This window comes from Poecile atricapillus, chromosome Z, assembly GCF_030490865.1.
Source record: "Poecile atricapillus isolate bPoeAtr1 chromosome Z, bPoeAtr1.hap1, whole genome shotgun sequence".
Taxonomy (NCBI): domain Eukaryota; kingdom Metazoa; phylum Chordata; class Aves; order Passeriformes; family Paridae; genus Poecile; species Poecile atricapillus.
This window is the reverse complement of record NC_081289.1, coordinates 93,870,763-93,896,134: the sequence shown is the minus strand read 5'-3', so window position 1 is coordinate 93,896,134 and position 25,372 is coordinate 93,870,763. Positions and strand designations below refer to the sequence as shown.

Genomic DNA, 25,372 nt, shown 5'->3' with positions numbered 1-25,372 from the left:
TTTACTGTAAGAATTAATGGAATCCAAGGTGATATGTGCAGGTTTATGTACGTGATTCCTACCAGTTAAACACAGAGTTCGGATTTTTGCTCCAATCAGGGGTCAGGAGCAGGTTCATCAGAATCACCAGTAGGAGGAGTAGCTTTTTTTCAGCCACTGAAAAGATCACTGTTCTAGAAAATCTCCATAAAGTCTGTGTGTCCAGAGGAGATATATTTTTCTGCTTGTTTCTTCTGAATTATACTTTCATGGTCATTATCTTCCTCAGTTGAACTAAGGTCAAATACATTCATCAAGGATGAAGAACGGAAAAAGACAGTAAAAACAGAGAATTTAGTCTTTTTTCTGAACTCATTGGATATCTTTCAGAGCAGAGGCCTCTTAGAAGCAAGCCAACAGGCTGGATAAAGATGCCTCTTTATATAGTGAAACTGTGCAATAATTTACCCCTGCATGCCTCTTAGCTTGGTAACATTTACTTTTTTGGAGAATACTGGTTTTCAATCTATTGTGTTGCTAATGGTTGCACTGCTTTGTAAGACATTCTGTTGATAAGAGGATATGTTTATCTGTCTTTCAGCCTACTTGTGGACCACCACTGGAAAATAAAATAATACATATAAAACATGATGAATAATTTAGAAATTAATCTAAAGAGATTTTTGTATTAATTTTGTGATGATTTGGTAGGAGTAAGCAGAATCTATCCTGGTGAGGCAGCAAAGCTGAAACAGATTTTCAAGGATAATAATTCGATGATAGTAAGTCTGATAAAGCAGTATTGGTTTAATTCATCTTCAGCCGCACTGCCCAATGAAATTCACTATCCATTGTGGATAGTGAAATTCATATGACGATTACAAATCATGAAGAACCAGTGTTGGAGAAACTGTGACTTGAAACAGCCTCTTTAGCTCAAAACAGAAGCTACGTTCAGCTCCTGCTCTCATTTCCATTTTAGCTTTCCCATCTGACCAACACTTTGCCTAGAGAACTTTAAAAGCAAGTGATTCATCTGTAAGAGCACACTAAATTACAAGTCCCACTCCTGCAGTTTCTACTCATTTTTTATTTGGGCCTCACTTTCAGGAATATTAATGGAATTTTTGCACGGATAAAAACTGAGGATTTTAAGATTGAATCAGTGCTGCCTGGCCAGTGAGGCCAAATACATGTATCAGGAAGGCTTACCTCCTGCTTAAATCATCAGTCACAAAATTTGTTAAAGTGCAAATTCTGAAAGAACAGCCCAGATAAGAAGACAACCCTTTCAATCACACAGGGTACTTCTCTATCTTCCCCGCCTGCATGTTCTCCCTTTTTTGGTGTTATCTCTCACTGCTTTTACCTTTTCTTTAACCAATAAATTAATACCTGCAGTGCCACAAAAGAAGATGTGGATTTTGCAGAGATGTGGGTGGGACAGCAAGATAAATCCAGGAAGCATTCACTGAATCTGTCAAAAGTTCATTGTAGACATATATGATATGAGAAGCAAATCAGATATTAGGACTATTAAAAGGGGAAACCCTTGGCAAGAAATGCCATGAGGAGGCAAAGTTGCCTGCAAAGTCAAATAATGATATCTATCCAGAACAGGAGCAAAGTGAGAACAAGTCAAGGAAACATTTTCTGGGATGCATTTTGGCTGCAGGGCAATGGTAAACTGAAATGCATAAGACAATCCGAAAATTATTGTTTAGTTGGAGCAGAGCTCTTTCAAAGACTACTTCATGTTGAAAAAGTACAGAGCGACATGGACAAATGACAGTAGACAGAAATACCAACACAACCCAAAATTCCTTAGCTGAGCAGTTTTGGAACAAATTCTAAGGGCATATTGAAGCCTATAGGCAGATATACTACTGAGACTTCAAATTCCTGCTCAGTTAATCTGTTAGAATAGATAAAAATTAATGATATTCGAGTACATTTTATATGCAGACATTTGTTTACAATTGCGCTCCCACTTATCTGAAAAGTGGCTGGATAGAAACAATCCACCACTGGTAGGGAAAGCCACTGGAAAGCGATCTTCTATAAATGCTTTCAAAAGGAAAGGAATGAAATTATTTGCTAGTGCATCCATTTTTTTCCCTTCTCTTTATATTTCCTCTGTAAACCAAATATTGTCACCATGTAAATGCCCCCAAATAATTGTATTGACATTGAGTTATAGAATTATAGGATGCATATGTGCATTATGACATTCTAGAACATCGATGCTATTAACTTTTAAAGTATTACTGTTGTTGAAAATAATCTACTTTTCATAACAACAACAGCAACAAGGATAATTAGATAGCAGCAGATCTTTATGCCTTTTCATCTTACCAGTCAAGTGACTCCCTATAGATCATTTGGCCAACTCTGCTTTTAAATAATGTCAGTGAATTCAGTATTTGATTATGTAACTTGAAAGGGAAGATCCTGTGATATCTATGCTATTCTATATTCCAGATTCCAGTTCTATATTCCAATCCTTTTAAAAATACAATCAAATATATACCTGGAATGACAACAGAATTACAGCAAGCCTAACTGCAGTTAAAGAATACTCAAGATTACTAAAAGCCAGATCAGGAAAACTTAGTTACCTGTAGACATCTGCCATAGAGTTGGGTTCAAAATCTGAAAGAGTACGTATTTCAGGAGCTGTGTAAATCTGTATCAAAGGCTGCTGGGATAAACTTGATCCATCAGGAGTATCTTCTTTTCTGTATGACTGCAAGCCATAATCTAAAATGGAAGAAAACAGGAAGGAAACTGTTCAGTGGATACTTCCCTGAAACGTGCAGTAGTAGACAGTAACACAGCTAGTCTAAAGAATTTAATTTTCCCTATTCTAAATACACATCTTAGTCTAGAAATAGTGGTGTTTGGATGGTCTTGCCCCCATAAATTATTGAAAATGTAGCATCTTGAAAGCAAAATATTTGGGCAAGAATGAACTAGAATAGGGAAACTGAACTATGTGATCCATTGCAATCAGAATTATTTTACAATTTTATCAAATTATTTTCATATAATAGTCTCAACACAGTGCAAGAGTTAGCATGTAAATACAGGTTTCTTTTCTACTTTGTCCCTTGATCCTTATCTCTGGTGGCAGGTTGCTCAACTAATTACTAGTTAGACAGACTAACAACTGAAAATCAGATGGTGGGCGTTACTTGAACACCACTAGCATCAGAACAAAGGCAGCATAGATGTGAAACATCTTTCCATCTATACTTCTAGCCTAATATAGAAGGAATTCTTAGCATATGACTCAGAATCAGGAAGGAGAAAAAAAACAACTGAGTTCTGTTTTCTTTCTTACGTAAACAGTACTCTTCTGATTGTATGCAAAGGCTGGATGCAGACATCTGGTTTTATCTGAAGTGACCTCTAATTAAGATGTTCCTAGGGACTGAATCTTTATGTAGAGAACATTTTTTATAATAGCTCCCACATTTGTTATTTATGATGTTTGTTTGACATTATTGCTTCCAGATAAACCATGAAGATTTGAAAACACTACTGTTTGACACAGAACAGAATCAAAACAGAATTTTTTAATGAATTCACAGATATCCTATTTAATTGAAAGAAGCTATGCTAAGGTGAGGTAGTTGATTTTATTCAACTATGTCTAATTTTTATGTTTTTTCTCCACAACAGGCTCCAAGCAGAGTTTTAAAATCAAAAGGATACTGAGGAGTTGAAGAACCAAGCCTGGCCCTGTGTAGGAGCCTTAGTCATAGTACCACCAAAAAACAAATCTGCTGCTGCTGCTTTTAGAAAGAGCTATGGGTTAGAGAGTATTGTGACTACTCTGGGCAAAAAGTAGAAGAGATGATCACTGCCTCAATTCCCTTTGGCAGCTGCAAACCAAACTAGACTCGCCAGTGGATTTCCTGTTCCCAAAGGCTGTCTTCCTGTACCAAGAGTAGACCTGACCTGTAGCACCATCTCTGGGAGAATACAATTCAACACTGTGAACAGGACTTAAAAGCTCTGAGTTGAGTCTGCTTTAAACTACCATTTCTACCAAGTCTCCATTAAACTACCTTGTGCTTACCAATCAGTCAGCATTATTACTACATCTTTTTACACCATTGTCCATGCCTCAGGTTTCTGTCTATCAAAACAGAGAATGAGGTAGAGTTTCTGCTCAGATGTTGATAGACTGAATAATTTGTGGGACCTGAAATGTGCATCTTTGACAAGTACTAAATGACTTGACTTGATAATGCAACATGAAACTTGCTTCAGCACAAGGCATTGCTGGTGAAGTCTGGTACAGTCAGCAATTCCACATGAAATGTCAACATGAAACCACTTGGGAAGAATGTAAAATTTATAATAAGGGGTTTAGCTGGGCAGTTTTGAAAATTTTTTCTAGCTTTCTCTTTACCTGCAATTTTACAAACCCACCGGTCATCTATCACACAGTTATTAGACTTCAACCGTCCATGATACATTTTGTGGTGGTGGAGATAGGCCATTCCTTGAGCAATATCAGTAGCAAAAGAAAACCTGAAAGTCAAAAATCAGTGAGCTAGTATTTCCACTTTCATTCAAGAATGGCTCCAAAGCCTACTGAAGTTTACAGAAAATATGGGGTTTTTTTTCAATTTGTGTCCCTATATTCATTTTTCCAAAACACTTAAGGTGACTGTTTGAAAACCCATATCTCCCTGGGCTCACAGGCCAAGACAGTAAAGTTTCTTCTAGAAATTGTCAGTACTTTTGTATCCTTGGGAGTGCTTTCACATGTTTACAAGTGAAACAATTTTATTATCTTTCTTGCTTTATTTGGAAGGTTTCCTTCCTGAAAAGCATTTTTCTTTGCTGAAGGCAAGCATACAGCAGAAGCAGAAAGGACATGTCAAGAAGATCGATCTCAAAAAACAGTATCACTGCCTTTGTGAAAGTTTCATTGACAGTGTAAGCTCATTTCTTGTATTAGTAAGAATAATAAACCACTTGCAGGTATGCTAACAATTTCACCAGTATGACTTCACAAACAAAGATGCAGTGGATTTTAGTTAACTAGGGATACCTAACATAACCATTTGGGAGCGAAGTAAAGTTCTATGGGAAGAAAGGGTTTTCAAATAGTTTTGCAGTATAACTAGAGAAAGAGCTGAAAAGTCATTGGCTTAGCATTTCAAGCACTAAACATATGATTTCTCAAAACACTCAAAAGATAAGTTGGATTGAGTATGCATATTCAAATTTCCTCCCTCCCTCCCTCCCTCCCTCCCTCCCTCCCTCCCTCCCTCCCTCCCTCCCTCCCTCCCTCCCTCCCTCCCTCCCTCCCTCCCTCCCTCCCTCCCTCCCTCCCTCCCTCCCTCCCTCCCTCCCTCCCTCCCTCCCTCCCTCCCTCCCTCCCTCCCTCCCTCCCTCCCCTCTACAGGCCTGTCTAGACAAGAACTTCTAAAATTAAGGTTTAGTCTTAAACAGCATATAGCACAGTCTATGTCATTTAGCTTTTCAAAAGCTGGATTTTTTTACCTGAAACCCCAGTTTAAAGGAATATCTTCACTGAGGAGCACATCACTCAGGCTGCCTTTGGGGCAGTACTCTGTGACAATAGCAACATTTGGAACTTCTATACAACCGCCAATGAATTTGCAGAGATTGGGATGGTCAAGTTCCCTATGAAAATCAACAAAAATCACAGCACAACAATAATTTTCACATATGTCCCCTCCTGATTTTTTAGCACAACTGGAAAATGAAAATGTGCCTTGTTTCACAATGTAGAGAAAAAGTAAAACAGACATAAGTAAATTTTGATCTTTGCTCCCTTTCAAGCAAAGTTTGAAAGAAAAAGAAATACGAATTTACAGTTACATTTGGAAAGATTTTAAGCCCTAAAAAATTAGTGTACAAATGGAACAACATACAGTTCTTAGATTTCACTTCTTACCTCACTTGCTTTACCTCTTTACGTATGGTTTTAGACAGTGTGAATGCCTTCTTCATTATTTTCTTTATGGCCACTGTTCTACCATCACTGAAACAGAATGAAATGCTGTTAACAGTCTTAGGGCCACTTCAGAATCCAGCAATACTACAAAAATGGGCTGCATATATTTTGTAATGGGGAACATCTTTGTATCCGTAGAGATGAGGCAGAGAATGTAAGCATGTTTATATGTAGTTGTAAATCTGAATCTAAGACAAGGGACAGGATAAGAAACAGAAGTTTCTTTTGATAAAGGAACATTAGTGATTATATTCAATCAATCCCGATCTGTGGACAACATTTGGAATGTGAGTGTTAGAGTCAGTTGGGGCAGTTTGATGATGGAGTAACAGCAAAGAAAATGTCAGAGCTAGAGAAACACATATAACCACCTCCTAGCTATCCATTACTTCTGGCTACTGTTCTGCAGATCCTTCACTGGCATTTAACATATTTTTGTTTTCATGGGGTTGAGCATTCTCAGCAAAGAAGTAGCTGAATTTGATAGAGAGCAAGGCAATTTTCCTTTTCAGAGTAAAGGAATTCAGTGAAGATACCTGCAGGAATTTTAGTGATGTCCACCATATAAATAGAGAGCATTGGGTGTCTAGCATAGCAGTTGTAGGTGCTTCACCAATGAGACTGAATGCCCCATTCTTACATTTTTCACCACCTATAAATGTTTTTGACTTTGAGTCATGCAAGGAAGGTGATGATGATGATGATGAAAATGCCACCATTCAGAAAGAGTTCAGAAAAAAAGATCAATGCTGAACACAGTATTTCATCAATGAAGTGGCTGTGATTTTCCACAAGCTATGCTGAAGGCACTTTCTCTCTCAGCCAATGATCCCAAGTAAGCTTCTTTATCCTGCAAAGCATAGATCCTTCCCTGTGTATTCAAATGATAAGTACAGCTTCTAGCTTTGCATGTGTCCTGCTCCTACCTCCTAATTTTATCATTTCTATGGGAAAAGTTGCTTTTTGCATGGCAGGATATAACATTTATCCTTATAGTTACATGATATGCACCTTTATAATTTGATTCAGAGGTGATATGCTCTGAACCTTGAGTTGTGTCAGCTGGTTAAAGGACAAGATTTCTAATGTGCTACTGTAGACGATGCCCTTCTATGGAGCAAAGAACCTAGTTTGCTCTGCCTGCATTTTAGAAAAAAGGGTTTTATAAAAGTCTTGGTTTGAGATGCATTTGAACAGCAAGGGCCATTCATAAACACATGCAGGACATCTTATGTACCAACAATCTTTTAACAAGACTCTAAGAGAAAAGGAGAAATGACTACCAAACCAGAAGCCTGGCATGTAAAATACTCCACAGCCAGTATATGGTACAGAAGTCAGATGATGACCTTAACATACCAGATTTGGCCTAATAAGATAAATTCAAGGTTTTTTGCTGCCTATCAATGTAAAGTGGCAAGAACCAGAAATCAAGGTGAAACTAAAACAGTAGATACTGCAATAAATGAGTAGTATATTGACTTACTATCTCCCCGTCTGGGTGAAATATTTCCTTCTGGACATGTTGGCAGCTGTTGTGCAGGAGCTCAGAGCAGTAACACAACTGATGTTGGAGCCACTGAGTGCTGGGGGAGCACTCATCATGCTTCCTGTTGCTGTCTGCATAATGCAATCTAAATGGGATGTGGGATGAGAAAAGGCACACAGTGGTCCTTATTTATGCACAGGTGGAGACTCCAAAGGCAAACAAATATAGAGAATTCTCAAAATCTTTGCATCTCATCTGCTCTTGTTAAGAGAGAAAGCTGTGTGACTGCTGCATAAAAAGTAAAAAAATTTCAAAGATGATTCATTGCCAGAGATACTTCTCACTAATCCTCAGGATTTTATGCAATTTTCATTTCTGTGCTCTTGAGATATTAGCCCTTTCTGCTAGGGCTTTCTAAAAGCTGAGGACAGAACCCAGGGAAGGAGAGTAAACCCTGTGCCGTATTTTAACAAGTCTATTTGGAGCTCCTAGAAGACTGTAAAGTACAGGAATGTGGGAAGTGATTCTGACACCAGAGAGAAGTCAGAGAAGAGCAACAATACAGTAGGAGGAAAAAAATCCCACTGATTTTCAATGTACATTTTTTAATATCAGTTGACCAGCTCACAGTAAAAAAATGGACAAATTCAAAACAAATTTAATGAACTACATATCATGTCATAATCTCCAATTAAAATCCAGATTTAGCCAATTAGTATCAGAACTGCTGAGACCTCTCAACTCTCCCTCTTAGAAATATCTTGCTGAGGAAGTTCAACACCTCACCTTGAATCAGGACTGCCATGTTCCCACACCATAGTATTATCCATATGCAGTTCAAAATTGCATTGACATTTGAAGCTTTCACCAGCATTCTTTCCAGAAATACATTACAGATCCCTGAGATAGCTTTGAGACTAAGACTGCATATATATCTCTCAATATGGTGCAATACACCAAAAAACAAAGTTACCTTAAAAAAATAAGGCTAATTTTTCATACTGAGTGCTACATACCCTGGGTACAGCACTGCAGATGTGTTTTCATTTAGTACCTGTGCATTTCAGGCTACTGTGGGTAGCTCTGAATAACTCTATACAGAGAAGACATACTGTTGTGACCTTATAATGTTATCAATCCTCATTAAGTTGCTAATCATCACTTTTAGAGCAATACTCTTAAACAGTATTGCTGCTTTGCAGGCTCTTTTTCTAAGAAAGTTACATCTTTCATCTTGGAGTTTTCAAAGTAATTTTAATTTGTTATTTTTTTATGATGTTACTAATTTCCCTCAGTCTCTTTCCACTGCTACCCCTCGCATGTGATGCTTATGGCATTTTCTAATTTACTATCAGCTGAAAATTTTGCAAATTAGTTTTTGCTGTATTGAAAAACACTTTTCTCCATTTCTGTTCTCACAAATCTGGATTGAAATTAATTTTGGTTCCGGAAATCAAAATAATTTCTAAGCCAAAATCTCTTATTTACAACAACAAGGATATCCTATCAAAAGACATTAATGTTCAAGTCTAAGGCTGAAAGTATCTCTACTATATATTATCACAAGAACATATCAATGCTGGACACCCAAAGTAGACATCTGCCTAGCAATTTCTCCTAGAAATTCTTCTGTTCTAGAGACAGAAAACGAGAGTGTGTACAATCAGCATAGCAGACTTCCATCGATTTACCCTAGATCTGAGGATCTAGGTATTGTTTTCCTTCTGAATGCTAAATCAAGGAACAGCAAAGTAAATCATTTATATGTATCTTAAGTACAGCATAATAAATCATATAATAACACCTGAATTTATTCTTAACTTTTTTAATTAGAACAAATTAAATCATATTTTATAACGAGAAGATAAAATAGAAAAAAACCCTCAAAACCTCTGGTCAAAATTTATCACTTTTTGTAACGAGTCTGCGACACTCAGCATATACTGAGAGAAATTAAGACAGTGCTATATCTCTCAATATATTTGTGCAATTCCAGGGCAACTTAGTGAGATCAATTATACAGAAAGGTCTATCCACTGACGCAATTTGTTTCATCCAGCTTCAGATCTTACCTGTTTATTTTGGGTTAGGTTTGCCTGTTCAATTAACAAATCAACATAAATAAAAAGAAGGCAACTATTTAAAATAAGTTTGTGATCTAAAAGTTTGATAAACAAAAATATGAGTGAGCAGCCCACAGAGGTTACAGGGATGAAATACTGGATATGTCTTTCAAAAATGGCTTCAGTTTTTGCAAGACCCTTAAAATATGAACAATTGGGATTATTTCTCAAAATTAATAAGGAAACTGGTTACAGTTATTAAATTACAAGTTACTAACCTTGTTTGATGCAACTGAAGTCTATAATCCAGCTTTCATCCCAAAGCATCTTTTGTTTCTGATATTGAAACCACTACAAAAGTAAAAAAATTCAATCCTAATGTAACCCTCCTGTCTTTGAAGGCCTTGAATCAGAGATTATTTTTATAAAATATGAAAACGTAGAAGTAGCCAAATTAAATCTGAAGTGTAAACATCCAGCATATGTTTTACAGTAACATCAGAACCAGAAGTATTAATATCAGGCTTAGAAGAAAACAGCATCTAATAAATATACTAAAAACTGTACAGGCTATATTCCAGAACTAATTACATGTCATATTTTGCATTGTCTACAAACTCTCCATCATTGTCAACATTCGTCAACATTTATGCATTTACATTTCAGCCTGGAGATCAGATGAGGAGTTTAAATAATCTCATCTCATGGAAGTGCCCTGTGTTATGTAAACACATGACAAGAACACACTTCATCCCAATCCCAAGATAATAAGCAATGTAACTTATATCTTGGAATAGAATTAGCCCATGACCTACAAATTAGGCATATTATGTCAAATACTCTATCATAAAGAATATTAGGCAGGGATTCTGTGACTACTTTGTAAAGAAGGCATTAAGCTAATAGCTGATTTTTAGTAGAGCTGACATATGAAGCTAGCATTTACAAAGTGTAAATACATGTTTTCAAATGAGCAACAGATTAAATTATACAGTTGTTATGACTGCAGTCAATGCCAAAATGTGAAATCAAAGCAGCATTTTACCATCATTATACCATTCTCTAAAGTAAGAAATTTAATATTAGGTATGATGCATTCATTGAAAGGGGTAACAAAAGCCCAGATAATGGACAAGGAACAGGTTATAGAGATTGTGTTGCTACATTGCTTGAAATTATGACAAATATAGAGCTCACTGAATCAAAATTAAGTCATCCCACTTATTTCAAAGGGCTTCTGAGGAAAGAAACCTACAGTTTATCTTGCAATGTACAATGACATGTTAGCAAGAAGTGAATACTAGGCTTGCTTCTTTTGGCACTGATAGTGGAATCCTTTCCACTGCTTGAAGCATTATAGAAGGCATTAGTTTCCCTGGTGGTTCCTTTTACATTATATCAATTCCTGAACCAGATAAAATAATCTTTCCTATCTTCTTACAGTAAAACCAATAAAACTTAAAAACCCCATGATGCTGCTATTGAAGAAAGCAGGAACATGTCTACAGAAATGAAAGAAGGGGAAAAAACCAAATTACTCCCAGCCTCCAGAAAAACAGCAGAAATAATAGACTAATTTTGCTACAAGAACTTTAAATAAACATATGCAAGGCCAAGAATCTCCAATGCATTTTCTAAAAAAAAAAACTATCTGAACTTATCTGTCCAACTGCATATTTCTATCAGATCATGTGTATTTACTGGACAGTTGCTATAAACTCATTGTCACAACTTCCTTGTGGATTACGAATGCTCAAATAGCTTTCAACTGTGCTTCTGTTCCAAACTCAAAAAGTCACACAGTGAGGCACAGAAAGACAGACAAATATAATGGGATTCAGGCCTCCCTTAGAACCTCAATTTGTGGACCATCAGCTTTTTCCTACTCATTCCCTCTCTATGCAGCTGCCTTCCTCAGATCCTCACTGCAACTGCAGCATAAGATGGAAAGAGAAGGGATCTCTGAGGACAAAAGAGCCTATAGTTTTAGAGGATTTTATATAAGCCAAGATCTAAGTAAACTACCCATTATGAACATAGTCAACACTGTGACACAATGACTCTACAACTACCATATTCACCTGCTAAACCTCTGTTATGAAACGCACAAATGCATTTTTTTCAAGATGCAGACATATAAGGAATGTAGACCCTCTTTCCCAGAAGCACTCTTAAGTAATAAGCCATAATATCGTTCTCTCTTTATACAGGCATTTTCATTCAAAGACACCCAAAACTACTTCTCCAGTATTGATATACTCCTCTCTCCTCATTCCCTTTTTGTTTTTTTCCTTCCTAAATCTGCTATAATAATTGATAACTATTATGAAAAATTAATCACTTTGAATTAAACCAAGCTGGTTGTTACACTAAAAGAATGAACCTATTAAAAAAATCAGCTAGCCAAAACAGAAAAAAAAAATATCCTCTCCCCATGATTCTTTTGAGAATATCGCAACTTGAATGCATTGCTTTTAAAGCTCTGTTTGGACTCAGAGATTTAATGGCCTCTTGTGGACCTAATCCCTTAATGAATTTACCTAATTTGTTTTTGAAATCTTTTATAATTCTGGCCTTCATAATGTTTTGAAATGGTTTATTTCATAACAGAGTTTTATTGCAAGTGAAAAGTATTCTTACTTTGTTGGCATTCCCTACACCCCATGTTGTGGAAAATCTTTTTTTTCTTTACCATAATCTACCCATCCCTGTGTTACATTCCACCTCAATCTTCTCTTTTACAGGACAAAACTTCCTAATATAATGTGGCTTCCCTCATAAGGAAGCTTTGAAAGTTGTTTCCCTTCTTTCTGCTTTTTTCCATGAACAATGGTGCTGGAGGCAGAAGAAAATATATCCCTCTACTAAGAGAGAGCTCCACTCTGTCTAATAAAATCATGGAAGAGAAAGGAAATAAAAACTTACCATGACTGTCAAGATGAAACCAGTGGAGACTAAACATATTGGTAAGGCAATTGCTATCCTAACATCAACAGAAAGAGGGCATTCCCCACAGTCTGCTGGACAGATAGAGCAGTCTTCCTCTTCCTCACAAAAACCATCTCCACAGACTGATTAGAAAACAAAACACGTATCAGAAAATTTTAAGGCAGTTTCATCCATCCACAAGATTGTATTGAGATTTAATCATATGGTTCTTGACCTGTGTAACCTCAGAGTCCCAGAGAGAATAAATTTTGAAGAATTCAGAGATGCCATCCCAGCAACTTAAAGAACAATCTGAATTGCTGAAGTAATACAGGTTTTCTTTGATCAGGTTAAATGTTAATTACATCTAAGCTTTTGACATGTTTTGTGTATAAATCACTTCATCACTATTGTGTTTCTCATTATCCATACTTTTTTTTTTCTAAAACTCAAAGTTCTTCAAGGCTGGCATTTTCTTTTGCATTCTTTGTATTTAATTCAGCACTTGTGATCCCCAGAAGCCAGGGACACTTCCTCAGAAGCAACAGAAGACACTAGGGACTGCAGAAAGAAACCTTGCAACCCACACTTCAAGTATTTTCTTTACTTTACTCCAAGGTCTTATATAAATTATCAGCAATATTAGATGTAATTTAAAACAAAAGTCTTAAATAACAGAAGTCCTTCTCCCATGTCTTGAGTCGTCTTTCAATTTTACCTCTGTGACTAAACTAATATTATGCTGTACTTCAGACTTGAGAGGTGAGCTGAAGGTATTATTCTGTCATTATGTAATTTTTTTTAATAAAAAAAAAAAACCCAAAAAAATGCTACTGCTCAGTAATAATTCTGTTTCAGCCTCATTAATTCCAGTATAATACGAAGATAATAACAGAAGTCACTTTCTGCCTCAGGGGTAGAGCTGCATTTTTAAAATTTCATGTCAAATATATTGTAAATTTCCTGGAAAATTCAGCTGCAGTTGTTTTGAAATGAGTTGAAAATTCTATAGATAAATACTTCTATTCACATTCAAGTTGCTTTGTGTTTTTTTTTCTCTTCTTTTCCCGTAACATTAGGAAATATATTCTCACACTTCCAGAAGAGTAGCTAACAAGAGTATTGTGATGCTACTTTTGTTTTATTCAATAACTTTCTTCAGGTTGTGTATTTAATTTATTAAACAAGTCCACTTTTAAAATTTTACATCACTAAGAGAATTGCTACAGTGTTTTGTGCTTTCCTCCTATACTCTTACACTCAAGAGAATGAAAGACTGATGCCCTTGGGAGCAATTTTCAATGTGAACATGGGAATCAATATGGATTTCTACCTTTCCTATATGTTTAAGACTAGTCTGCTTCCCTTCAGAGGAAAAGTGTCCGGATCCTCAGAACACTAGCTGGAAGAATATTCTCACATTCCCATGAACTGCAGACAAGCCTTGTAGTACCTAAAGCCATTGGTCATGGTACTTGACTTACTTATTTGACAAGAGTGGCCTTCTATTGTTCTAGATTAATACAACTGTTAGAAGCTCAAACACTTTTTCAGACTTCATGTTATGTGAAGAAGAATTTCAGGAAGACATTTGTGTATTTTCAAAGGTGGGCTGGGGTAGGAATTGCTTTTGCTCTTGTTAACTATGCACAAATGAAGAAAGCACTGAGATTTGCAGTCAATAAGCAATTAACTCACATTTTCATTTTACATCATACCTACTGCAGGAAGGACTGTGGTTTTTGCTTCCAGAGCAGCTTGGATTCTCCCAACTCTGATGTGTGCAATGAGAGAAGTCACACCCACATGAACTAGAACAACCTGAAAAACAAGTAAACAAACCAGAAAGCACCAAAACTTCATTTGCATACACTAGGCTTTTATAACAAGAACTGACCGACTGTGGTATCCTTCAGAAGAATTTGTGCGTGTTTTTCAAATCAAATCAGGAGAGACAGCTCTTGTGAGAAAGACTGGTCTGATTCCCTTCCTGGTGTGTCTTCTACTCACCAGTTAGGGCTATCAGCCCTGTGCATCCTGCCATGTAGGCTTTCATGCTATTTCTTTAGGTAGAAGTTCCCTAATGGTCATATGAACCTCCATCAAAGTCCAGTCAGGAGTGAAATGTATTGTTAATGTGGACCTCAAATGGACAGATTATGCTATTCATTTTCCTCCCATCCCCACTCCTTCCATTACCACCTAAGGTGTAAGGGTGATACGTCCAAATCAAGTCAGTTGGGAATTGACAGTACTCAGCTATATGCATAACTCAGATAATAATACATAAACATAAATGACATGAGAAATATGTTAATGAACTGCATTAAATTACTAGCAAGCTCCAAAAAGAGCAAATCAGCAAATCCTATATGCAATAAATAGACTTTACCTTGGCAGTCCAGTTTCTTTGGCTCATTTTGCCAGCAGTAGACAATGTGTGAGTAAATATCTGGCCGTCATCTGGGATCCACGGACCACATATTCCTCCTTTAGCCTTTAGTAGACATATTGGTCATGTCAGTATACCAGAACACAATGAAAGTCCTAGCTCCTCCTCTTTTACTTTCTCAAAATTATTTATGTTCTCTAACAGTAAATAAAGTTCTGTTTCATAACCAAAGCTATCAAATTGCCAAAGCACAAGCAACACGGTTCTGTGACAAAATAACAGAGAAGTAATTGTTCCTATATTCAGTTAAGTTCTCACATACATTGTTATTTCTTAAAGCATGAGCCTCTGTAGTGTACTCATAGAATGAGTGATCTTATGAAGCTGGTTCACTTTTTTGGATTTGCTGTGCTAGAACCAGAACCAGAAACATATTCTACTTTTATTATTTTTCTCAAGGGGTTGTACTGAAGTACAGTACAACTATACTTCAGTTGTAGTTGTTGACTACAACAGCTGCTGTATCAAGTGGTTGATACTACAGGTTTTCTTCTTTTTTCTTTAACGAGGAAGGGAGGCACTGCTTCAGGGCCTGTTTGCAGAGCATTTCTCAAGCCTCCTACAACAGCAAACACAGAGGACTAATTTTGGCTGTCCAAAGATCGTATCATTTTTTGTTTACCTGAAAGGATTAAGCCTATCTTCTAACTCCACATAATTCTTCAGACAGTTCTTTCAAAGGAGAGTAAATAATAGACCAAGTCAAAAGAAATGGAGCAAATCAACCAAAATAAAATATTTTCGAACACATGATGCTGAAAAAAACCCAAAAAACCAATGAAAACCCAAACTCCTCTCAAATAATGGAAAAAATTTACTTTGAAGTGTATGTTCAATATTATGCAGTGATATTCAACTGTATGACAGTCAAAAGCTCAGTTCCTTTAAGCAGAAACTCTAACATTTAGAGTATTATGAAGAAATCAAATGATGCATGCTGGTGAACATGCTTTTTCCATTTCCACACCATAATTTCAAGCAGAACTAATCATGAAAATAGAAATAATAGAGAGGTCACCACAGCAGGGGGATGTTGAAGTTTTTTACTATGGTTCTAGACAAAAATTTTGATGTAATGGTGCCATCAGGGATTCCTCTTTTAAACCAAAGTCCTGGTGCCAGCTAAGGCCTTCAGGGAATTATTAATAAACAAGCCCTTAAGAACAGATTGCCAAGAAGCAAGTTAGAGCTGTTGTGGAGTCATTAGACTTTCACACAGAAGGGTATGTGAAACAGCTGCAAGATGAGTGGTAGGCTAGGCTTCCTGTTACACCACCTTTGGTCACCAAGAATGTGAAAGTAGAAAAACTGGGCAGCTGCATGAAAGTTCTTATGCAGGGTAAGGCTTGCCTCACAGATAAAAAAAAAAATTGTTCCAAACAGTATTTTTAGAATGAAAACTTTAAGGAGTCATTCAAAGAGGGACAGGCCAAGCAGACAGGCTAAGAATGGATCTTGCCTTCACTGCATGAACAAAGTCTGTTATCCTGTATTTGGATTCCCTTTTTTTGCTCTGACACAATGAAGAAAAATCATTCCATCTCAGGACATGGGTATATAGGCTTCAGTTCAAGTCCCAAGTGGTGATACTCACTCCCCTCAACTCCAGTAATCCAAGCAAATTATTCAGTCTCTCTATAAAACAGAGAGACTGGAACACCTCCAACTAAAACTTTTCCCTGCTTGTTTTAGAATGCAGTGATCTATTTTTCTTTCTCTGTTGGCTGTGAAGTGGTCCAAGTCAGGTAAACTCAGATGAATGAAACTGGTCCCACTAATGAGAGATTCTGAATACTGCCTCCCAACCACAGCATCCAGTGGAAAAAAAAAAAATAAAAAAATCTAAAACTGACAGACATTGCCACCATGATTCTAGTGAACCACAATTTGTGAACATACAATGAACTATATAAATTTGGTCTAATTGGAATCACAGAAATACTTTATAAACTTGAACCAGCGTATGACAATGATGCCTCGTCCAGTAGCAAGAACAGAGCACATGATGCTGCACCATCACACTAACCATGAAGGCCAAAGGACAGGAATGAACATTGGCATGGTAGACACAGCAGTTATCCCCATTTGCATCTTTCCATCTGGCAGGACATTCATGATCCTCACAGAATTCCTTTGCAGCAGTAGCATTGCTAAGCAAGAAGGAGAGAGAGAAAAACTTTTACATCCATTCCTCATTTACAAAAATTGCAACAAACACATGACAGCTTGTTCTTTATCCTGCACAGAGAAATTAGTAGCAAAAATATATGGGGTGAAGTAAACACTGTTTAACTGTTTCTTTCTTTCATTTGTCTTTTGGTTCAAATGCTCTTGGAGCACTGAAGATTGTTGTCAACTGGACCTCTAACCACGCACTAGAGACTTCTAGGAGATACTGTGCTGCAAGCAGGGACCAACCTCCACTTCTCTTTCCAGCCTGACTTCATGACCAGATGGGATTACTTGGCACTACTTCATCTGGCACAGATAAAGACACTGTTATTCTATTTCCACTCTAAGATACATGTGTCCCTGGCTACTTCCTGTCTCAATGTTTTCAGTCATAAACCTTCATCTATGCATGCAATTCATACAGACTATTTAGCTCCAGTCTTTGCTCCACAATCTAAATTGCCAAGGAAAATAAGTAAAATGGATGATAACATCAGATATGATTCCCCAAGCCACAAATTTAGAGTCGACTTTTTGAACGGACTGTTCTGCAAAACAACTTTTGAAAACCTATTCCTGAAAGATTAATGTATTCATCTCGAAATGTGTGATGCAACACTGTTTCCTCAGTTACACTTTCAGGGTAATTTAGGTAATTTTACTTGATTTATTATCACCCAAATAAATTTGGCTGTAAGATAAAATTATTTTCTGCAAACATGATTTACTCAGATACAGCCAGAATCAATTGCAGTTCAGCTGAAATGTTATGTACTTGTGTTGGATCTTTATAAAACAATTCCAGAACACAGGATTTATATTTTGGCTTGTTCCTAATGAAAGAAGAATTATCCAATAATGAGTGGGTCTAAGACAGTAGGCTTTGGTTTTTTATGAGAAAACTGTGTTTATTATGACAAATAAACAAAACCACAAAGGAATAGGTTAACATAAATTGTACTCATGGCAAGATTTATAAGGGCATAGACATATTTGAAATATGAGATAAGCAAACATGTCAATCTCCAAAAAATCGAAACAGATAAAATATTAAAATTTATTAGCCTTTGAGTTCATGCTGGAAATTAAGAAAAATACTTAATTAAGTTCGTGTCTAATTCCATCATGTACTTTTCTTTAGGGCTCGTTTTCAAAATTTGTATGGTATTACATATTTTTCATTCAATATCTTCACTATGACTTCACCCAATTACACTGATGCCCATACACTGACTTGCCAGCCTCAGGTATATTTGGGTCAGCGACTATAACCTTTAGTGTCAAACAGATAACCTTCTAGTCAAAATGAGGTGCAAATTTGATTCCTTTGAAAAACTGCAGCATAGATTTATCTCTCTTTAAAAATATCTGCCATTTGTCTCCATGTTCAAGGTATGTATAAGTACACAAAAAGCAGACTTTTCCAAATTCCTTACTGATTTGAGTGAGTGGGTCTCCCAGGGAACACTAGCAAAATCAGATTCATGTCAAGCAGTGGAAAAACTTGCTTCATGGTTAAGTTCTCAGAACTATTAGTAGCCATAAATTTCAGAAAAATGTGATAAACAAATTTTAAACAGTTTTTAAACATACTATGTAGATGACAAAAAAAAATTCAAATTTTTGTGGTTGCAAATTGATTATGGATCATCTTTCAATATAAAATAAAATAACTCTGGATAACAGCTTTTATAATTTGAACAATTCTCAGGCAGAGAAAAATGTTCCACAAACATCTCTTACACAACAGCATGGAAAGTGGGGCTCCTCTGTCCTAGATGTTCCTAGATAGGGATGGAGAATTGCTACTTACAGACAAAAGTGTGAAATCAGAGTGTATTACCCCTGGATTTAAAGATCCAGGTCTGTAGATCTGGACTTGCCCCCTTACATACTCTCTAACTGCTGATGTCCATAATCACCAACAGAGCGTGTGAACTGACATACAAGCTTTTGGAGTGATTTTAATCCCACAGAAATCAAGAAAGTTTGCTCACTGAATTAAATGGATTCAGGGCTGGACTAGCTCTTTTTCACATCCATGTTTTGTACTTGCATCATACTTATGATTGAAGTATAGGATACAGAGAGCCTGTGACTCATGCTTAAACTTCAGCTATAAATTGTATAGACAACTGTATAAATGTGCAGAGAAGGCAAGAAGCGATGTTCAGAATTTCACTGTAACAGTAGTGATGTTCCTTGTCTCTGACCTAGCAGGCAAACGTGTCATGATGGCTGGTCTGAGAGCAAAGGGAAAAATAGCAGGGCAAAGAGAGCTATAAGAGATCTCAAAAGATGAAAGGAATAATGAAGAGTCCCAGAGTGGCTGTTCCAATGTATCGCTGAATATGTACAAACAAAATTCTCATATGATCATGACAGCATTTATATAAGAAGTAATACCTGTGGGAAAGGATTCCATTTTGCACAGCATATTGATAAAAACTGTCTGAAGCAAAGACTGCATAGGTCACGTTGAAGGATTCCCCACTCACAGCCTTCTCTGGAGGCCTTTGCACCCATGTCATCTCCAGTCCTAGAAACAATGCAGTCATGGGTCAGAATATTTGCTATACTTTTTTACTTAACAGATACATACAAATGTAAAAGTTTCTCTATAGCGATTTTCATCTATTCATAGGATCATAGAGGGATTTGGGTTGGAAGGCACATTAAAGATTATCTAGTTCCTCCTCCACTGCCATGGGTTGAGATACCTTCCAATAGACCAGACTGCCCAAAGCCCCATCAAACCTGGCTTTGAACATTTTCAGGGATAGGGCATCCTCAGCTTTTCCAGGCAGCCTGTTCCAGTGCATCACAACCCTTTGTGTAACCCTCTGAGTATTCTTCAAGTATAGTTTTTATGAGCTAAAAAGAGTCATGCATTTTAGTGGCTGTATTGGTAAACACAAATGCACATTAATTGAAGAATTCTGACACTCAGAAAAGATCAAACAGTTGGAGAAATGCAATGAAAAATCTGCTCATCTTATGTAAACTAACTTTGTTTCCAGAATATGGCATTGCTGCCTGTTCTGGCATATTTGCTTCCCTCTTTTGATCCGGCAGTTTTGCACTTAATTCTCAGCTGCTTTCACTGAGACACACCTTGTTATGGAAGAGGAACAGATAACTCTACCACACACAAAATTCAGCCAAAACCCTTAAACTTTTGAAACATAAATTATATATATAAATAATTACATATTTAAGAATGCATTCTCATGTGATAGAACCATAAGGCTTCTAGAACAAAGGCCAGTGAAAAGAGTGCTATCAGACATCTCTCATGTTCCATTTTCACAATTTAAACTGGGAAAGATGAATTATCCCCATCATATCTCTTGTCCCTGGGATTCCATATTACCTCCTCTGGGCCTGAGAATGAAGTGAGATAAACGTTGGAAGAAGTTTAAATCTATAAACTTAACCCCCTCAAAATCTTCCCATGGCACTCACCTACCTTTTTGTCTATTGTTGGATGAAGGTTTTAATTTTCACCACATCAAATTACTTACATAATACAACTCAGTTTTTGTAACTCAGTTTGTCATGAAGTATTACACTCCTTCTGCAGAGGACTGGTAAACCTGCCTTACAAGAGATCTCACAAAAATACAAGAGTTTTTGTTGTTGTTCGGTTATGACCTCTTCTGTTACTCATACTTGTTTTAACAAGTATGTTCCTCGCTTGCACAGTACTGAAACCCCCTAATTTACTATCAGATTTAGCTAGGCAAATTGTAAAATAACCTCTTTATTTCCAATCTCCCTTGAAAAGCAAAAATTTGTTTTAATTGCCAACATGAAGTGAAAAACTGTAATACAAAGATTTTTAAAAAAATGCTAGTGTGATTTCTACCAAAAGGTAAGAGATTTGAGCTTCAAAGAATACATGAGAATGAAGACAAAAGGTCAGCACAAATTTCAGTAAAATTACTTTCTACTTCCTTATACAGGTGTCACAAAGGTAAACTAAACTCTTCTTTTCAATGGAAGTTACTCCCACATATAAAATCTTTGAAGATCTTTTGTTAATTTCACAGCAATGAGGCTACAGTATATGCATTTTGCTTTGTTTCTAGCAATACCCAGAAAATGGCAAAGAAAACCTACAAAGAAAGGCAGGATACAGCTTGAAGTTCATTCTAAAACTGACTGTATACATTAATTAAGCAACCTAATCACATTATTTTCCCTTGTACTTAGTAAAAATAGCTTTAAACAAGGCATCTGTAGTGATAAATAGCTGTTTAAATGTTAAACCAATAGAAAATTCATACAGGGATAAAAGTCTTAGTTGAAATTATCTAGAAAGTCTTTGAACTTCATTGTTCCAACAGAATTAATTGGAGAATGTTTAACTATAACATTGAGCTAGGAGTGTGACACAGCAGTATATTTCCTGGACTGTTTTATTAGAATCACCATCTGAAGTGTTCTTCCTAAAAACTCTATTGAACACCTGTCTCCAGTCCTACCTTTTTCAACACAAACAAAGTGTTCCTTTACATCAGTTATTTATTTGTTACAGAGTCACAATATCACAGATGAGTTGAATTTGGAAGGCACCTACAGAAATCATTCGGTCCAAGCCTGTGTTGCTCAAGGCAGGGTCATCTCAAGGATGTTTCTCTAGCCTTTGTCTAGTCAGGTTTTGAAAATCCCCAAGAAGGGAGAAGCCAAAACATTTCTGGGACTGTTCTACTGCTTTATAACCACAAGAAACTTTACTTATACTTAAATTGAGTTTTCCACATATCAGTTGCTCCTCAATTACTTTTTCATCTCAAAAATTATCAACATAAAAGTTATTATCTTTTTTGTTGTTATCTCATCATGTAAATTTTTTATACTGGCAGAAGTAAGTGGTTAAAGGTCTGAGGGTCTTTTAGGTACTCATGGAACAGTTTTGAGAAAAGTGGAAAAGCATGATAGGTAGAATCAGTGATTTTGCTTACTGGCTTACTGATTAAGCACAGTACACTTTTGTTTGGATTACGTTCCATTTGGTTTTCTAATGAGAAGAAAAATGTTCTCAGTTTCTCTCTGAGCAAATGCATACAGTTGTTGTTATTACTTTTTCTATTGAAACAAAGGTATACTGGGCAAATAATTGCTCTGAAGTATCTTTTAGTTGTTTCTTTCACTTGTTTCTCTGATTTCACTAATTTAAAAGCATTTCACCATGGATAATATCCATCATGAGTAAACTATTATAATGAATACTTCAATTTTGGGGTTTCAGCCATTTCCCAAGTAAGAAACCATCTTTCTTTATGACTCACTCACCTCCACAGTCCAGCATGTTATACTCATCTGGCTTTTCCAGGGGCCAACAGTCATACTCTTTGTTATCTAAATCATGCCACCCCTCCACTAATATCACCTGCCAGAAAAAAAAAATAATAAAGTCAATAAAAGGCAGCATGAGAAGAGGGAAAGGATGAGCTCTATCTTCTACATTTATAATCCTTCTAGAGAAATTGAACAAAATGCAGAAACATAGGTTGGCATATTTTGACCTCTCCAACTTCCGGACGAAAAAAAAGAAGAAAGATAATTCCATACAAACACAACCAGTATGTTATTTTGATCTGTCATGAAACTGGCATGAAACAGATAAGGGACTTAACTAACCTTTCCCTTCCAAAATGGTTCTTTACAAAGAGCAGGTGGTTCTAGGACCATATGCAGAGAGACAATTTATTTAGAGGGTTTTTTTGTTTGCTTTTAAAATGGCATTCCCCCCACTCCAAACTGCTCAGTTTCTTTTAGTCTTTTATACCTAAAATATTTTAACCAGTAATTTTTTGTTATACTTTTAATAACACAATACAAATTTTAACCATAGAAATGTTAATATACACAATGACACATAAAATAAGGATTGCATATGCCTGTTGTAGGTAGAATACAGCATGACAATAGCACACAGATTGAACTGCAAAAGTAATATACACTATATATGTATATATAATACATTATAGCAGATCATATTAGTCATGTACTAAAAAATACACTTTAGGGTGTACATGAACAGATCAGAATACTCTATGATAATGTACTCTGTGCTTATTCTCTTTTCTAAAAAAATATAATAGTTTCTACACATACAATCTGCTATTGTTTTTTCTATGTATTATTAAAGCATAATCATCTACTGTATCATGCAATTGCTTATCACAACACAACGTGAATGGAACAAGATAGAATGATACAACTGATTTTTCTAAGATACTGATATTGATACTGATTTTTCCACTACTCTTGGTTTCTACATTACTAAAATAAAAATCAACAACTTCCCAATACAAATAGCTGTTTCACTGTAATAAGCCATATACAGTTCTTTCTGTATGCACAGGTCAGAGGAATATGTTCTGATAAGCAGATCTAGGTAGACCTACCAAAAAACTGAGGAGGCTTCGGAGCTCTACAGCTGATGATTTGACAGCTCCCATGCTCCCTAACGTGCACCCAGCTCACCAAGTGTTAGGGATGCTTCTGATGTTGCTATTGCTTCTGAATTAGATGCCCTTGCCTAAGAAGGGGGTTGCTAGGCAAGCTGATCCTGGCAACTCCAGCTGCTGCAGCTGTTCTGCCTCCTCCTTCCCTCTTCTTCCACTTCATGGTGTAGGGTGGAAATACCCCTCTGCACCTCTGCTGAAACCCTTTGAAAAGTCCCCACTTGCTGTAGGGGCAGACCCACCCTCCTGAAATTTGTGCCCCTTACTTACTGCTTAAAACTGGAAGAACAAATGGGGGAATTTTATTGTAGTGCCTTGTCAAACATGAGCAGCATCTGACCCTTAGGCAGATGAATTGATGCTGTGGACATAAACACAGAGACACAGCTGAGCCCAAAGAAGGAGAAGTGTATAAACACCAAGAAAAGGAAAGGCTACCAATATAAGATGCATGGTAAGGCTGAACAGCTGACCAGCTTCCTGAGCTTCCTTCCAACCTGAATTGTATGAGACATCGTGATTTCAATTTCTCAGTCCCTGAAGGTGTAGGACAACTTCTATGCAAGTGTCCTTCTACATATATAGGTGAAATTGGTTTCTGTGTAGCCATGCTGGTACAATAAAGACATAGATGTGTCCATTAATATCTGTTTCCTGAAGCCCTGCCAATACAAGTTTTAAGTTGTGATCCAGCTCTCCTGAATATTTCTCTATGCTGCCTCTTGAGTTCTGTCTCTCAGCCCAATCTGATATTAAGAATCTTAGTCAAACTGCTTGAACTTCACTATATCTTGCATCAAAATGGCATGCAAAAAAAACTGCAATGTGTGCCAAAATAATCTTGAAAAAGCTGTAAATTAATGAAAATATCTGTTGGGCTTCATTCATTAAAGATCTATTTGTATAAACTAATATGTTTTAGGTTAAAATGATATGTTTGTTATGAGATGCTAAATCTCACAAGTGTTTTGTCTTCCTGTACTTCACCATGACGATTTCACCCAAATGATAGGTTTCACTTTGTGGAACTCCTTTAGAGAATTTCAGTATCCCACTTTTTATTTACTCCCCCCGCTTTTTTTTTTTTTTTTTTTTTTTTTGGTATAATTATCTACTTGAAATAGCTCACTTATATTAACATCTTGGAGAGGTTTTATTTGCCCTGTGTTTTAGGATATCTTTGCTTGATAAGGAATTTGGTGACAAGGAAGGATTATAACTTATTAGATACTACAGAGGCAAAAAGACTGTCAGACAGACCCTATTTTCTCTAACTGGACTGACAAATATTCAGATGACATTGATATCATGCTTCAAGGACTTTAAATATCATACATTATATTTACAGCTACTTGTCTACCACCTCATTCATAACTCCTGGAGAATGGCCACATGTACTTGGGAATCTTGGATTAAAGATGGACAGACAGGAATGGCTAACAGTTGTCTGATTTAAAAATCTATCCCAGTCACTTTACCTGATTTAACAATGTATCTCAGCTACTTGAGATGCACATCACCATCTCTGCATTTAAGTGGAGAAGCACCAGAAATTTTAAAAAGAAAACCAGTACAATATAAATATATAAACCTTGGTAAAAAGAAAGGATTGACAGCTCAGTGATATAACTATAACTATAACTATAATTATAACTATAACTATAACTATAACTATAACTATAACTATAACTATAACTATAACTATAACTATAACTATAACTATAACTATAAATATAACTATAAATATAACTATAACTATAAATATAAATATAAATATATATTCTTCAGCTGTATCCACAACTCTTTGTATAT

General features: G+C 36.3%; 1 protein-coding gene across 1 annotated transcript in view; it reads right to left on the bottom strand.

Moving 5' to 3' along the window:
- The window catches only part of LOC131572620 (atrial natriuretic peptide receptor 2-like), a 36,701-nt gene extending 13,147 nt beyond the window's left edge, over positions 1-23,554 (bottom strand). Inside the window, exons 1-13 of the mRNA XM_058825869.1 lie at positions 23,501-23,554; positions 22,383-22,479; positions 19,491-19,623; positions 16,939-17,062; positions 14,853-14,957; positions 14,179-14,281; positions 12,458-12,603; positions 9,811-9,883; positions 7,467-7,614; positions 5,921-6,007; positions 5,503-5,646; positions 4,400-4,521; positions 2,598-2,739 (exon numbers count right to left, since the gene is read on the bottom strand). Coding sequence (XP_058681852.1) covers positions 2,598-2,739; positions 4,400-4,521; positions 5,503-5,646; positions 5,921-6,007; positions 7,467-7,614; positions 9,811-9,883; positions 12,458-12,603; positions 14,179-14,281; positions 14,853-14,957; positions 16,939-17,062; positions 19,491-19,623; positions 22,383-22,479; positions 23,501-23,554 — 1,478 coding nt within the window. The remainder of the gene's footprint in view (positions 1-2,597; positions 2,740-4,399; positions 4,522-5,502; positions 5,647-5,920; positions 6,008-7,466; positions 7,615-9,810; positions 9,884-12,457; positions 12,604-14,178; positions 14,282-14,852; positions 14,958-16,938; positions 17,063-19,490; positions 19,624-22,382; positions 22,480-23,500) is intronic.
- Between the last annotated feature and the right edge of the window lie 1,818 nt (positions 23,555-25,372).